This window comes from Callospermophilus lateralis, chromosome 7 (assembly GCF_048772815.1).
Source record: "Callospermophilus lateralis isolate mCalLat2 chromosome 7, mCalLat2.hap1, whole genome shotgun sequence".
NCBI lineage: Eukaryota > Metazoa > Chordata > Mammalia > Rodentia > Sciuridae > Callospermophilus > Callospermophilus lateralis.
The window spans coordinates 57,083,130-57,099,496 of NC_135311.1; the positions used below are offsets into that span (position 1 = coordinate 57,083,130).

At 35.5% G+C, this 16,367-nt stretch overlaps 1 protein-coding gene across 4 annotated transcripts in view; it reads right to left on the bottom strand.

The window, feature by feature from the left end:
* The window catches only part of Agl (amylo-alpha-1,6-glucosidase and 4-alpha-glucanotransferase), a 71,460-nt gene extending 59,652 nt beyond the window's left edge, over positions 1-11,808 (bottom strand). For 2 of the 4 annotated variants that reach the window (XM_076863409.1, XM_076863406.2), the window contains exons 1-3: positions 11,058-11,335; positions 10,825-10,974; positions 337-547 (exon numbers count right to left, since the gene is read on the bottom strand). In XM_076863409.1, the coding sequence (XP_076719524.1) occupies positions 337-547; positions 10,825-10,906 (293 nt within the window). In that variant the 5' untranslated portion in view covers positions 10,907-10,974; positions 11,058-11,335. The other 2 variants (XM_076863407.2, XM_076863408.2) reach the window with 2 other exon arrangements.
* Positions 11,809-16,367: the final 4,559 nt, after the last annotated feature.

Consider the following 16,367-nt stretch of genomic DNA (forward strand, 5'->3'; position numbering starts at 1 on the left):
TTATTACACAGTTAATACTACATTGTACAATAACTATATAATTATACCACATACAATATACATAATATCTAATAATGTTGTTTTAATGAAAAACAAATGTACTAGAATTTATCAGAAATAGCCAGCACACTTAAATAAATATCATCCTATAATCAGGTTGTAGGAAATGACTAGATAATCTCATAGAAATTGAAGAGCCATATTCTATTTGTGTCTCAAAAAGCAATGTAAAAATTATACTGCCATGGTTGATAACTTTTTATAAATTACATAACTTCAAGTTTTACAATGAATTAACTTTTTTTCCCCACATACAGAACACCTAACTTCACTTACCCTTGAAGGAAGTAATACTGAAATGATCCCGATTGTTGCAGATTAAGTTTACAATATTTATCAGAATCATCTTCTCTTTCTGTCGGATTTTCCCAATCCAAGGAACGGAATTTTTCTCTATTAAATGTTTCTCCAGGAAATGGGTAGTTTGTATACACAGTAACTGCTTTACCCTGCAAAGTTGGGCCTAATCGGAACTGTAGTTCAAACCCTAAATAAAAAACATTTTAAAAAATTATGTTAAAAATACTGTTTTATTTAAAGAATTATAAAAACTAAGTTTCTGATTTAGCTGCATTTTGTTTTACCAAGTATAGTAAACATTGTGGAACCATCTGCTTCACAATGTCCTGTTTCTTTCCCTGAAAACTGATTCCTATTCACATAGTTACTTTAAGATGTGAAAATTCATACATCCTTATTTATATTGATCTCCTCAATCCCTCACAGCACCCTACCCTCACCCCTAAATTGACTTGTGCAGAGGTGGGCATCTGAGTGAAGATGTTCTCCAGTATTTTTCAAACTGCAGCAGAGAATGTGAGTTTCTCTATGGTGTCAAGAGTATGAGATTGTATATAAAGCTTGGGAGGTATACTGGGACAACTATCCTACTCTACAAAGAAAACAAGTCTTCAGTGAAAGAAGTCAAACTCAAAAGAGGCAGAGTTTGAACTTTTCACAATTCTGAAGGCATGTGAGCCCCATATTGATATCTGCTGAAATACAGTGGTATGCTAACAAAGATGTACCAACTGGCTGGGGTGGTGGGAAACACTAACTTGTAGTACTTGTTGACTTCTTGATAAGAACAATTCCACCATGGGTAATCTAAAGCTATTGAAGCCACATCATTGAATGTGGAATCAGAAGGGAAGTACACATTGGTTCTTCTGAGTACATGAACCTCCACATGAACTGCTATCCCTACTCATCATGATTTAGTTATTAAAATCTTTGTTGGAATCCTGACACCCAAGATATTCCCATTCTTTCCCAAGTCTTACTATTTCTATTAAACTATACCTGAGACTTGTATTGCAAGTACTTATCATTAGAGGCAACAACAACAAAACCCCATTATAATTAAAACTTTACTGTTGAAGAGTTTTGGTTGGTTTAAGGAAGACTTTGAACTTTTGTTACAATTGTTAGAATGTGAAAGTTTTGACTACACTCCAGTCTGTTAGGAATATAAAGCTTCTAAATATGATGTATCTCAATTAATGATAGGCAAAAAAAACTGAAGGCAGCAGGAAATTTAGTTAAGTATAATTTTTAATACTTAAGGAATATTTTTGAGAAGATAGGAAATACTAATAGTTATAATGACTGATTTATTAAATAGCCAATAAAATAATAAAACATTAAAGACTGAGCACCTATAGGGAACAAAATAGAAAATTATTCCACCCTTGCAGTGCTGGAGTTCTAGAGAGGAAAGAGCACATTAAACAATGAACTTCACAAATAAATAAGTAAAGGAGGGGACATATATTGAGGAAAAAAAGGAGAAATAAGCATTTTAAGGACAATGGAGGAGAGGAAAGATGTTTATGTGGTGGCAGGAATTTTAAATAGGATGGTAATTGAGAAGCTAAAGGGTTTGAGAGAAGTAAGGTAATTGGTCACATCTCTATTATGGCCATCTAGGGAAAGCACTGACTATGCGAAAAAAACAGGACAATAAAACTAGTATTTAAGTATGTGCTGGTTTCAGAAATGACAAGCAGCTTAGTATAGCTGGGTTGGAATAAGGTGAGGGAAAGGAAAAAGAAAGGAAACAGGTCATTAGATCATACAGACCTTCTAGGCCACTGTAAGTATTTTGGCTTCTCTTATCAGAATGAGAACACAAAGAAAAAGTTCTTGAAGGAAATTATTAGTGTTGCTCCCATGAATATGTGAATAAAGGAGGAAAATAGCCTTAATGCTGAATATGGAAAAAGATTTAATGGTCTGAATAGAAGATTAAATGAGCCACAATATTCCCTTCAGCAAAAGCCTAGTCCAGAGCAAGACCTTAACTCTTTTCAATTCTATGAAATGTAAGAAAAGGTTGAATTTAGCACAGGTGGGCTCATGAGGTTTAAGGAAAGAAGATATCCTAATATAAAAATCAAAGCAGATTCCAAGGTGGCAGCTGCAGTATGAAGATCTAAGATTATTGATGAAGATGAAGGTGGCTACATTAAACAGATTTTACATGTAGATGAAACAGTCTTATACTGCCATCTAGGAGTTTTTCATAGCTACAGAGAAGTCAATGCATGGCTTCAGAGGCAGGCTGACACTTGTTAGGGCTTATGCAACTGGTGAATTTATGTCAAAGTCAGTACTCACCATTCTGAGAATCCTAGGAACCCTAGGAATTACACTATATCCACTTTGACTGTATTCTATAAGAAGAAGAGCAAAGCCTGGATGATAGCACATCTGTTTACAACATGGTTTACTGAATATTTTTAAACCCACTGTTGAGACCTACTGCTCAGAAAAAAAAAAAAAAAAAGTTTCTTTTCAAAATATTACTGCTCATTGACAATGCACCTGGTCATATCAGAGTTCTGATGCAGAAGTACAATGAGATTAATGTTTGCATGCCTGTTTAAAAAAGCATTCATTCTGTAGCCCATGGATCAAGGAATAATTCTGACTGTGAAGTACAAATAAATATATATATATACTTTGAGTGGTACTAGGAATTGAACCCAGGTAAGTTCTCTTAGTGATATCCCCAGCCATTGCTTTTAAATTTCTGTTTTGTTTTAAGGCAGGATCTCACTAAGTTGCTCAAACTGGCCTCAAACTTGTGATCTACCTCTTGCTTCAGCCAGCTGAGTTTCTGGAATTAAAGAGGTGTACCATTGTGCCCTGGTAAGTCTTTATTATTTAAGAAACACATTTTGTAAGACTAAAGTTGGCATCAATAGTGATGGATCTGGGTAAAGTAAACTGAAAACTTCTCAAAAGGATTTGCCATTCTAGGTGCTTCTAAGAACATTCACGATTCATGGAAAGAGGTCAAAATATCAAGTTTAAAAGGCATTTGAAAAAAGTGTAGTTCAGTCCTCATGGATGACTCTGAGGGCTTAAGACTTCAGTGATGTAAGTGATTGCAGATGTGATGAAAACAGAAAGATAACTAGAATTATAAGTGGAGCCTGAAGATATGGTAGAATTGCTGTAATTTATTTAAAACTTTAATGGATGAATAGTTGTTTTGTATGATGAACAAAGACAGTAGTTTCTTGACACGGAAACTACTGGTAGATGCTGTGTACACTGTTGAAATGACACAAAGGATTTAGAATATTCACAAATTTGGTTGATAAAGCAATAGCAGGGTTTGAGAAGACTCACTTCAGTTTTGAAAGAAGGTCTATTGTAGGTAAAATGCTAGGAGTGTCCCATGCTATAGAAAATTTTTGTGAAAGTCGATTGAGATGGCAAAATTCAATGTGACCTTATTTTAAGAAATAGCTATAGCCACTCCAACTTCCAGCAACCACTGTGCTCATCAGTCAGTAGGAATCAACATTGACAATTGTCATTAAGGCTCAGATGATCATAAGCGTATTTTAGTGATAAAATATTTCTTTCCTTTCCCTCTCTTCCTTTCTTTTCCCAATGCTAGAGATCAAATCCAGGGTCCTACACAAGTGAGGCAAGGACTGTATCACTGAGCTATACCTGTAGCTCTAATAAATTATTTCTTAATGAAGGTATGTACATTGTTTTTTTAAGACAGAATGCTATTTTACACTCAGTAGACTACAGTATATAACTTTTATACACACTGGGAAACAAAAATACCATGTGACTTGCTTTATTGTCTTGGTCTGGAATGGAGCCTGCAATATCTCTGAGGTATGCCTCTATTGTTAGCTTAGAATTCTACACCTGGTAAAAAAATACCTTTCAAAAACAAAGATTATGAGAATCAGGTTTTTCACTGTCAGAGAGGGTTGTTACAAATAAACAAGGGGGGAAAGTTATAGTGAATATTATATTGAATATGATTCAGAGGTAACAGTATAAATTGCTGTTTACAGTCAGCTTGGGCCAAGTGTGATGGGAGGATTAGCAACTTGGGAGGCTAAGACAGGAGGATTGCAAGTTTGAGGCTAGGCTCAGCAACCTAGTAGGGCCCTAAGCAATCTAGTAAAAACCTGTCTTAAAATTTTAAAATTGATGGGTTGGGGATATAGCTCAGTTGGTAAAGTGCTTGCCTTGCATGCACAAAGCCCTGGGATCAATCCCTAGCACCACACACACACACACACACACAAAAAAAAAAAAATAGTTAATAGTAATAATAGGGTTGGTGACGTAGCTCAGTTGCAGAGGGCTTATCTACCATGCTGGAAGCCCTGGGTTCCATTCCCAGCCCTGAAGGAAGGAAGGAAGGAAGGAAGGAAGGAAGGAAGGAAGGAAAATTAGTATGGTTCAAGGCAAATCCTGACACTAAGAACATGTTGGTATGTTCCTCTCAAGTCTAAAATTATTCTTCTGTAGCAGTAAATTGCCCACATTGATGTTCAACAGGTGGTAAATTTTTCTACAATACTAAATAATGGGAAAGATATTTTCTGTAAAGATTTCAGTAAAACATGATAGAATACTAGACTCTTCGAATTTACTCTAATCCAATCAAATTCTATGACTGCCAAGAGAAATATAGCCTGCTTTCATACTGTAGTATGAATAATGTGAGAAAATAGAAGTTCTAACCATTTCTGAAAAAAGTTAGTGATAAGAACTGTTAACTACATTCCTGAATTGAAATAAAATATGGATATAAATTTATTCATAGTAAATGGTGTTAGTAAATCAAAAACAAATTATCCAAACAGTGTTATTAAGTAACTAAACATCCAGAGACTCACTTTTCACATTGTACCATAAAACCAAGAATTTTTTCCCCAAGGAACTACGGAACTACATACACAATTTTTTCTACAAATTAATATAGCATTGATATATTAATGATTTATATATATTATATATGTGTGTGTATACAAATATATGTTTGTATGTGTATGTGTGTGTGTGTGTATATATATATATATATATATATATATATATATATATATATTTTTTTTTTTTTTTAGTTGTAAGTGGACACAATGCCTTTATTTTTATGTGATGCTGAAGATGGAACCTAGTGCCTCACCCATGCTAGGCCACAACCCCGGCCCCAAGAATTTTTATTGTTTTGACCTAATAATTTAATGTAGGTATATATCTTTTTGAGGAAATAGTGATAAAAACATAGGTCATGTACTAGAATATTTATCATAATCTCATTTACTATGATTAAATAAACTGACAAAAACCTAAATATCTAATAATTGGAAATAATGAAATAATTTATGATATATCTATAAGATGGAATATAACAAAGCCATTTTAAATCATGGTATCAAAAGGTATTTAAACAGCATTTAATACTTTGTTAAATTTTATGTATCTGAAATCCTTTCTGGAAAAAAGTATGGCTGAAACAAGGTAGTAAGGAAGGTAATATACACTCATTAACAGTATAAGCAGTAGGGGGGAAGGCAGTTCCAAACTTGTTTAAACAGTATGATCTCAATATTTTTAAACAAAAAGCACAGGAAAAAAAAAAAAAAGTCTTTTTTATACATTCTTATAATTGGTGAAAATCATTAGAGCTACAACATAAAAGAATAGATTAAGAAATAGTTGCATGTAGAATTAAAACATGAAATAAAATACTTAGTGTCTGTGAGAATTATCTATATACCTTTACAAGAATGATTACATTTATCATCAGGGAAAATGGTGACATTTTAAGCATGTGCAAATATCAGAGACTAGCCAATTGGACATATTTAAACAAACTGCCACCCATTACATTTATACAAATATTGTTTTTCTCAATACACAAAGACTCAGAGAACTTGCAGTACAAAGGTTAAAACTCATCTAACATCTTTAAAACAGTATTTGAATAAATTACCAATAAAAATAAATAAATAAATAAATAAACAGTCTAACTTCAGAAAAAAAGACAAGCATTCCCAAAATGAGTATTTATATAATGTACACGTAAATTCAGTAAACTATGTAAATTGTGAAACACCAGAGAAAAATTAAAGGAATAAGATATAAACACTTTTTAATAACTAATTTTATTTATTAATAAGTGGAAGTCTTTCAACTCTCAGTAAAAATTAATATTGATATTGTCAGTGAAAACAATGTGATTAAATAAATTTCATTATTTTTAAAGGTCTTTAATATTCTGTAATAAAGTGATTCAAAGTTCAAAGTTCTATATTTTGATAAGTGGTTTTAATGGCCTCAAAGGTGGAAAAAATATTGTACAATGGTATCCAAATACAAATAAAAGACAATCTTAGTGCTGTGTTCATTAAACCATATATTAATCTTTTTTCTCAATTATAGATGGACACAATACCATTATTTTATTTATTTATGTGGCACTGAGAAGCCAAAACCCTGGCCCCATCATATTGATCTTTAATCACATTCACCAACTGTATAAAGACTTTTGCTGAAATGCTAGTGAATTTATATTTTTTCTGACATCAGCAATTGTTTTTATAAGCTAATCACACAAAATTCTGAAGCATGACTATAATAAACTAATGATGTGAAAACCAATTGAAAACTTTTATGTGGAAGATTTTAAACACAAAGGAAAATTGGTTATCAATTTTTTAAAGTGGGCATGTGTTCGTTTACATGGGTAAAAATCACACAATGATGGAAGCATTTCTAAAATATATATTCAAACACTTTTGCTACAGAAAGGAAAGTATGTCTAGATACTGAAGTGGACATACTGTAAATTGTTTCTATAAATCAAGTTTCATTGAACACAGTGATACCCATTCATTGCCTATGTCTGCTTTCGGGTTACAATGGCATAGTTCATTAGCTCCAACGGTGCGTAACCTACAAAGCTGAAAAGATTTGCTATTTGAAAGTTTATGGGGAAAAAGTGTGCCAAACTCTGCTCCACAGTATCAATTTCCTTCAGTAAAGCAATTAACTTTATCGTTTGTGTATCTAAAAAAGATAAATGATTTTTATTTTTTTCTGACATTTTCTAAGTTTCATATTAGAAGGCTACTTGTCATTCCTGAAAACATAGAATCTCAAAGGGCAAGTCTCAAACACTTAAACAGTTTGTAACTCATCTTTCCCGACTTCAGTAGAGTAAAAGAGTCATTTCTGGTTATTCTTCCTCTTGTTTCAGAGTTTTGGAAAGATTGTTTTGTTTTGTGTTTGTTGTGTTGGACATTGAACCTGGAGCTTCACACATGCTAGGCAAGCTCCCTACCACTGAATTACATTTCTAACCCCTATTATTTAACATAATATAACTTGTTTATCTACTTAACTTGACTTAAGTATGTATGTAATTCATGGCAACATACTGAAAAAAAACAAGGGTTTGATTGGAAGTGCCCCCAGACCTATGACCTCAATTCTTTCCTCATAATGTTTTTTGTTTGTTTGTTTGTTTTTTAACTTATCTGACAGAAACTGGGAGTATTAATATTAGTTCATATATTAGCAAAATTAAACACTTTTTTTTTGGTACTGGGGATTGGACCCAGGAGTACTTTACCACTAAGTCACATCCCCAGTGCTTTTAATTTTTATTTTGAGACAGGTTCTCTCTAAGTTGCTGAGGGTCTTGTTAAGTTGCTGATGCTGACCACAAACCTGAAATTCTCCTGCCTCAGCCTCTCAAATCACTGGGATTACAGGTGTGTGCCACTGCACCAGCTTGGGTTACTTTTAAAGAATTAAAACAGAAAGAAAAGCAAGCAAGCAAGAAAGAAAGAAGAAAAAGTAATAGTCTATGTTGTCTTTCTGTGTCCCAATACATAGATCAGTGTATACAAGACACTCTAGACCTCTAATCCAAGTCATAGAAACTAAAATTTTTATGTACAGTAAATGAAACACTAGAATACCTGGCCTATGCCAGATTCCATAATTAATCATCATCATGCTAAAATTGACTTAGATCACAGCAGTACATAGCGTGGCTATCTTATTCCTCATGCTAAAACTAGGAAAACTTTATTCAGATTTGCTATACATATTACAGATTTGCAGACATAGGCAATACATATCCCTCCTGGAGACAGCTAGCAAGATGAGTGATAAAGTATTATTGTAAATGGAAATTTTTCCCTCCACATGATTTATAGAAACTGAAGCTCCTAAACAAAGAATGTTTATATATAAAATATAAAATGTTTATATTTTCTTAAAGAGGAAAAATGATAAATTTAACCAACCTTTATAAAAGATGGAAGAATTCCAAATATGGAGAATACTTATTATGTTCATTATTCTGCTACTAAGTGAGATAAATAAAATGGGAAGACTCATGTTTTGGCTAGAAAATAATTATTCAGTCTTCTATTGTTGAATTAAAAGAATCTACAGAGATGTCAGTCTTGAAAATGAAGATAAATTCTTTTAGGGAAAAAAGAAAAGAAAAATGAAGAAGGGTTTGGTTGTTTGTCAATTAACTATGAAAAAACTAAAAATTCCCAGTTTTTTCACTCTAATTGGTTACTAAGTCCTATGCATTTTAAAATGTCTCATTCTGTCCCCCTTTGCAACTCTGATATTGTTAAATCCTTATCTTTAACCAGATACCATTTTTAAGCTTTTTTTAAATTGTAGATGGACACAATACCTTTATTTTTCATTTACTTTTATGTGGTACTGAGTATCAAACCCAGTGCCTCACATGGGCTAGGCAAGCACTCTACCATTGACCTACAACCCCAACCCCCAGACAGGTTTTTTAAAAGAGCCTTCTGGACGATTTCTTGTCCCAGTGTTCCCTCTCTTTAATTCATCCTTCACATTACAAATTATCTTCTAAAATAATATGATCACTACCAAAAAAGTGACATATTCCCATTCATAGCATTTGGACGAAATTACTGTTTTTTAACTAGAGTTACAAAGTCAACCACATCATTCTTATTTCATAAGACCTTCACAGTTCCCTCTTCAAACAGGTTAGCTGAATTTGCCAAGTTTGGGTACATTTAATCAGAGTTGTAGGGATCGATCAGCAAGTATTTATTAACTGCCCTTCTGTAGAAGGGCAGAATATCTTTATTTCACAGATAGAGAAATTAATGCTAAAAATGTAACTTGATGAAAGCCACATAATTTGTTAGCAGCAGAGCCAGGAAAATGCTGATTCCTTACACTTGTCATTACACTGTACTCAAAAGCTTCCATGAAGAAAGCAAAGCTCAAGGACCTCTTTTAAGGAGTTCTTGGCACAGAGGAAACAGTTGAGGCAGTAAGAATGCATAATTCTTTGAGGCTAGGGGAACAGAAAAAAAGGATTCCTAGCAGATACTTGTAATTAATTAAAATGTAGAAGGGAGTCCAGTGAGACACATTAAGTTGACAGGAATATTAAGAGGGTAAAGAGGAAAAAATAGTCAAAACCAGAAAAGTGCAGAGTCAGGAAAGCCAAAAATGGAGTAAGTACTTGGTGATCTTAAGTGCCACACCAAGTTGGAAGAAGAGGAGGGTTGGCATTGGGGGTAACACATGAGATGGCTGAAATTCAAAGAAAAATAAATTTAATTCTTCAAATATTATAGAAATAACAAAACTTCTTCAAAATGATTATCATTGTCCATTTGGTACACCAGTAAGGGGGAGCTGTATTTATTTTTCATATATTCAATTTCTATTTCACAAATTATATTACATAAAATCACTGTGGAAAGTTTTTCAATGTTGAAAAATTACAAAACCTAAGAAAATACAGCATTTATGAATCTGTTTTATAGAAACACAATTTGATCTTTTAAATCACTGCTTAACTATATCAGCATAATTTCATTGGCTATTTTTTATTTGGCAAGAAACTATTTTCAGCTTTTATCTTCCCCACATTTGAGAGCATTTTGATTAATATAAAAAAATAGTTTATTATATTTTTGCTGTACTCTTCTAATTCAGAGGTTCAGTAAAGGAAAAGAGTGAGCTATAAAAAACCAAAGTTACAGATATACTCAGCAAAATTATATATAAAGTATTTTCACTAAGTTTTAATAAGAAATGCTATCAGAAATAATGTGGTCATTAATGTGGGAGTTTGCACAGAAGGAAAATTGACCTATTTTATCCTTGTTTTTACATGACAGATAGAAAACACTTTTAACTAAAATCAACTATAATTAGTTTAATTTGCAGAATATGAAGATCCTAGAAAACTGTATCTAACTCAAAGTTTTATTGTTTGGTGCTGGGGATTGAACCTAAGGCCTTACTCATGTCAAGCTCAAGTTCTACTACTTTAGACATCATCCCAGTCCCTAACATAAAGTTTTAAAAATTTTAAATTGTATAACTAAGAAGAAGCAATAAAATTTTTAACTGCCCATTAATGAGTTAAAATTTAAAAAGGAGCTATTCAAACAACTCGCTACTGACCTTGTTCAAGTCTGAAGAGGGTCTTTTCCAGCTTTTCCATTTCGTTTAGTAGTAAAATTCTAATCTGTTTACCGTGTCCCATTTTGGATTCTGGAGGCTTTGAAATCTTTCAGAAGAATTAAAGGAACTCCAAAATCAAATGAGTTACCCCTGTGACACACAAAAAAGGAATTACAAAAAAGAAAATAACTATTACCTTAAACTCTCCAGGGCTGACAGCTAGCTGCACTTACATGTTCTAAATGTGGTTTAACTCTAGCAGAGCAATGAGAAAGAAGGAATCTTATAAAGAAGATCCGAGAAGGCAAATTGTTTTTTCTTCCCTTAAAGCAGAATGAGGAAGACTGAAGCAAATATAATGTATTGTCAATTCTTACAAATAAAACATAACAAAACCAAAAAAGCTAAAGCATTCTCAGAGAAAAGCGATACTATTTAAGAAAGCCTGGAGTTCAAGGGGAAAAATTCCCCGGTCTCGGGCCAAATGGCTGTCAAGTCTCCAAATGGCACTTCTGCTTACAGGAGATTAGTCTGCTCAAAGATAACAGGTGGGAGATCGCCCCATTCCCAAATTCGGGTCAGAAGCCACCAATGGGGAGATGAGAACAGAGGAAAGCAGTTGTCGCCCCTGGAATAGCTGTAATAGACATAGGATGGACAGAGAGAGCTATAGATAGAAAGAATGAATTTCTCCCGGAGGCCAGCAGCATTCCTAGCACTTACTGTGAGCAAGTTATACAGGCGCCATCTGAGAAACCCCGGGTCCGGCGCTATTCTGGGGAGGGCACGGGAAGGCAAGCAAAAGGGGACAGGCCGGCTGCCCAGCCGTGGACAAACGCCGCAGCCCAGGGAGGGCAGGGCGCCGTGAAGGGCAAAGGGAGGGGAGGTGGTGCCAGCACCCGGACACCAGCGGGGAGCGTCCCCGAGACTCCGCCTCGCGCGGGTCCCCCGGAGGCCCAGATTCGACCTGGCGAGGCGTGCACTGGCTTAGGTGGGAGTGGACCTACCTCGCGTCCACTTCCGGGAACCTCCAGGCCCACTAGCCCAGACCGCTAGTCTCGCGAGAATGTGTTCACTGCGGAGTTTCATGCTGCGGGAAGCCGGCTTCCCAAGGGGCTGCAGCGGGCCCAAGCCGGGAACCGCTATTTCTCCCGGCTTTCGGGGAGGTGTGGCGGCGTGGGTGCCACAGCCTGTGAGCTTAAAATTCTGTGGTTCCAGGCTACGAATTAGATTGAGCCGCCCAATAGGATATTTTCGTGGAAAGGACTGAATGCTGAGAGCCAAGCAATGTGGCTTTCCGTGCCTTTTCTACCACTGTGTGTTTCCTGGGGTTTTTTGTTTGTTTGTTTTTTTGTTACCCCCCCCCCAAAAAAAAAAAAAAAACTTGCCTAAGTTCCCCTAGCCCTGATTTCCCTGGGTATGAAATAAGGAACCTGGTTACAGTCTCTGACAAACCATCCAACAGGTGCCCATCCTTTCTGGGCTCCGTGGTGCATCTGTGTAACCCATCTATTCAGGAAGCTCAGGCAGGAGAATTGCAAGTTTGAGGCCAGACTCAGCAATTAAGTGAGACCATCTCAAAACAAAACAAGACCCCACAACAACAAAAACAACAAATAAAAAACCATATTCTAGCAGGGAACATTTTCCTGAATGCAGAATTGGACTAGGTGGGTGAAGTGTGGCCAGTCTACAATGGAGAGGATGAATACTCCTTGTATTTACAACATCCGGTTGTACCAGATGATCATCTTGAGATTAAGCTACACATATTTTACACCAGAATTTCTGGACTCTGTGTAGATGCCTAAGAAGATTTTATGCCTGAGGAAAAAGGAAAACCCATCTTTCAGAGTTTTTCAAGGACACCTAATGGTCATGAGAAAATGGACAAAAGGTTGGGGTTAAGTTAACCAGGTATGGATAAGAATCTTATTTTACTGTGAAATTACAGTTTCGTAGATCCAAAAGGTGTTTTTTGTTAATCAACTTTTTTTTTTTTTTTTTTTTTATGGTGCTGGGGATTGAACCCAGTACCTTGAGCATCCCCTTCAAGCATATGCCCCCATATAACTGGGAAATTTCCAATGAGACCTGCCTCTTAGAGGTCCCACCTAATAGTGTTACAGGCTGGGGGCCCAGCAATCAACACATGAGCATTTGGAGGACATTCAACCAAATCATAGAAGATGGGGTGGGGTAGGTCATCAAATCTTGTAAGGCTTTGCAGGCCATTCTAAGGACTTAGGCTTTTACTCTGGGAAAAAGAGCCATTGAAGGATTTTGAATAGAGCAGTGACCCTTTAAAAGTATCATTCTGAAGCCTGGGGATATAGCTAGGAAGGTAGAGTGCTTGCCTTACACCCACAAGACCTGGGTTCAATTCCCAGCAGCACACACACACAATTTGTAAAAATATCACTCTGCAACTTTGTGGGGGACAGCTGAATACACTGAAGGGGGTAGCAAAGAAGGTCACAAGGAGAACAGTTACAATGTATTTCAATTATCCAAGCAAGAGAAAGTGGTGTATACATGTGCAAGTTTGGGGGTAAAGGTGTAGCTGTGAAAGTGGTAAGAAGTTGTTGAATTCTACTTTCTATTTTGGAGGGCAGGATTTACTGGAGAGAAAGGTGTCAACTATGATTCCAATGTTTTTAATCTATGAAAACAACCATAACAAGCACTGTTCAATAGAAATCTTGAGTGTAATTGAAAAATTTCAAGTTGTCACTTTAAAAAATGAGTGAAATTTTCGTATTAGTAACATATATTAACACTATGTCTAAGTCATTATTTCAACAAATAATCAATATAAAAAGTTACTGATGAGATGTTTTATGTTCTTTTTTCATACTAAGTCTTCACAGTCGTGTTTGCACTTTATACTTGTAGCATGTCTCAGTTCCAACAGCCACATAACATGGGCTCAGTAGCTTCATGTGGCTAGTTGCTACCATGTGGACAGTACAGAAGTTGCCATTTTTTTTTTTTTTTTTTTTAGAGAGGAAGAATAAAGAGAAGGGGTAGGAGTAGTTAATGAAATCAGGAGTTTGTAGACAGTAAACTTGAGAGCATGGTTAAACATCCTAGTAGAGATATCAATTTAACATTTGTATCCCTGGCCTCCAAATTATTGTTTTTCAAATTCGTTTGAGACCTGTAAAAACAATTTATTAGCTGTAATCAGCAATTTTTAAAATGAAATAAATAATACATTAATGAATTACATCTGGTAAAAGTATTATTTCATAAAACATTACTTTCTATTTCTTAATTTTGATGTATTGAGTCATGATTCCTACTGAATATCATGGTTAAAAAAATGTTTGAAAGTGATTGCCCTGGAATGCCTGCTGTGCAAAACTGTAATTTATTATTGTGAAATAGTGCCTGGGTTTTATTTCCAGCTTTGCCACTAAGAGAGAAGCTTTGAAAGGTACTCAATCTCTTTGTGATTGATTTTTTCAACTGTAAAATGGGAATAAAAATACAGATCCAATGCAATACAGATTCTGCTCTGAACTTTCTCACAGAAAACCCTTTGATGATAAAACCTTTGATGATAAAATCCCCATCAAAATACCAGTGATATTGGAGCTGGGATTATGGCTCATAGTAAGGTGCTTGCCTAACATGTGTGGGGCATTGGGTTCGATTCTCAGCACTGCATATAAATAAAAAAAATAAAGTTCATTGACAACTAAAACAATATTTAAAAAATACCAATGACATTATTCATAGAACTAAAAAAGATAATACTAAAATGAATATGGAAGACCAAGCCAGGCATGGTGGTACATGCCTATAATCCCAGTGACTCAGGAGGCTGAAGCAGGAAGAACACAAGTTCAAGGTTAGCTCAGCAACTTAGTGAGGCTCTAAGCAACTTAGACAGAATCTGTCTCCAAATTAAAAAAAAATAAAAAGGACTGGGGATGTTTCTCAGTGGTTAAGCACCCCTGGGTTCAATCCCTGGTACAAAAAAAAAAAAAAAGAAAAGAAAAAGAAAAAAGAAAAATATGCAAGAACAAAAGACCCAGGGGCTGGGGATGTGGCTCAAGCGGTAGCACGCTCGCCTGGCATGCATGCGGCCCGGGTTCGATTCTCAGCACCAAATACAAACAAAGATGTTGTGTCCACCGAAAACTAAAAAAATAAATAAATATTAAAAATTCTCTCTCTCTCTCTCTCTCTCTCTCTCTCTCTCTCTCTCTCTCTTAAAAAAATATTTTTAAAAAAAATAGAACAAAAGACCCAGAATAGCCAAAGCAATTCTGAGCAAAAATAGTAAAGCTGGAGGCATCATACTACCCAACTTCAAATTATACTACAAAGCAACATTAAAAAAAAAACTTGGTATAGACATATAGTATAATGGAACAAAAGAGAAGCATGAAACAAACCCACACAGCTAGTAATCTGATTCTTCACAAAGATGCCAAAAATTTACAGTGGGAAAAAAACCAGCTTTTTAGTTTTATGCCATCCCATTTCTTGATTCTTGGTAGTACTTCCTGAACTATAAGAGTTTTACTGAGGAAGTTGCTGCGTAAGCCTACACATTGGAGCATTTTCCCTATGTTCTTTTCTAGCAGTTGCAAAGTTTCTGGTCTTATTTCTTGGTCTCTGGTTCAATGTGAGTTGACTTTTATGCAGGTGAGGTACAAGAAGAAATGTTATATGGTATTTCCAGGATTCTCCTTAAAGGAAGGAAGTTCAACCATTTCTCATATGGATATCCAGTTTTTTAGGTTTTTACATATGGATATCCAGTTTTCTTAGCAACACTTGTTAATGACTTAAATAAAAGATATGTTTATTTTTATCCCACATGTAAGTCCAGAGGTAAGTGTTTCAAAGTTGGTAAGGCAGCTTTTGAAGCTATCGGGAATGTAGGGTCTACCTTGCTGTGACCTGCACCGATGTTGACTCAGAAATCATTGACGGACAATGGGGGATTAGAAAAGACAAACAGACACACATACGCAAAGAGAACTGGGACCAGGTGGGGCATCATCCCCTGATAGAGGAACAATGGCCCAGAGCTAGTTTATCTCTGTGTTACATTTATTATAGAGGTTTTATCATCAAAGGGTTTTCTGTGAGAAAGTTTCTTCAGAGCAGGCAGACTAAAGGACAAAAACAATTATAATTATCTACTTGTGTTAATAATTCTCTACCCCTGGCAGCTGGTGTCTGAACTCAGGGTTAAGAATGATAGTCCTGTGCCTTTCACAGAACCTCTTTTAAGCAGGGAGTCACTATAGCAACTGGGCATTCTCGGCCTGCACCTTACACAGGAAGTTCCCAGTGCATGTCCATATGTTGCTGTGGGACAGTCAGAAACCATGATTCAAATCACTGCTCCCTGCAATACCTCATACTTTTCTCTCTTTCATTGTGGGGACCTCATCTTAATTGTATAATATGGCTGCCTGAGCTCCCACTATCATAGCTATGTTCAGGCAGCAGGATGGAGGATGAGAAATGGGTGAACTTCCTTCCTTTAAGGAGAATCCTGGAAATACTATATAACATTT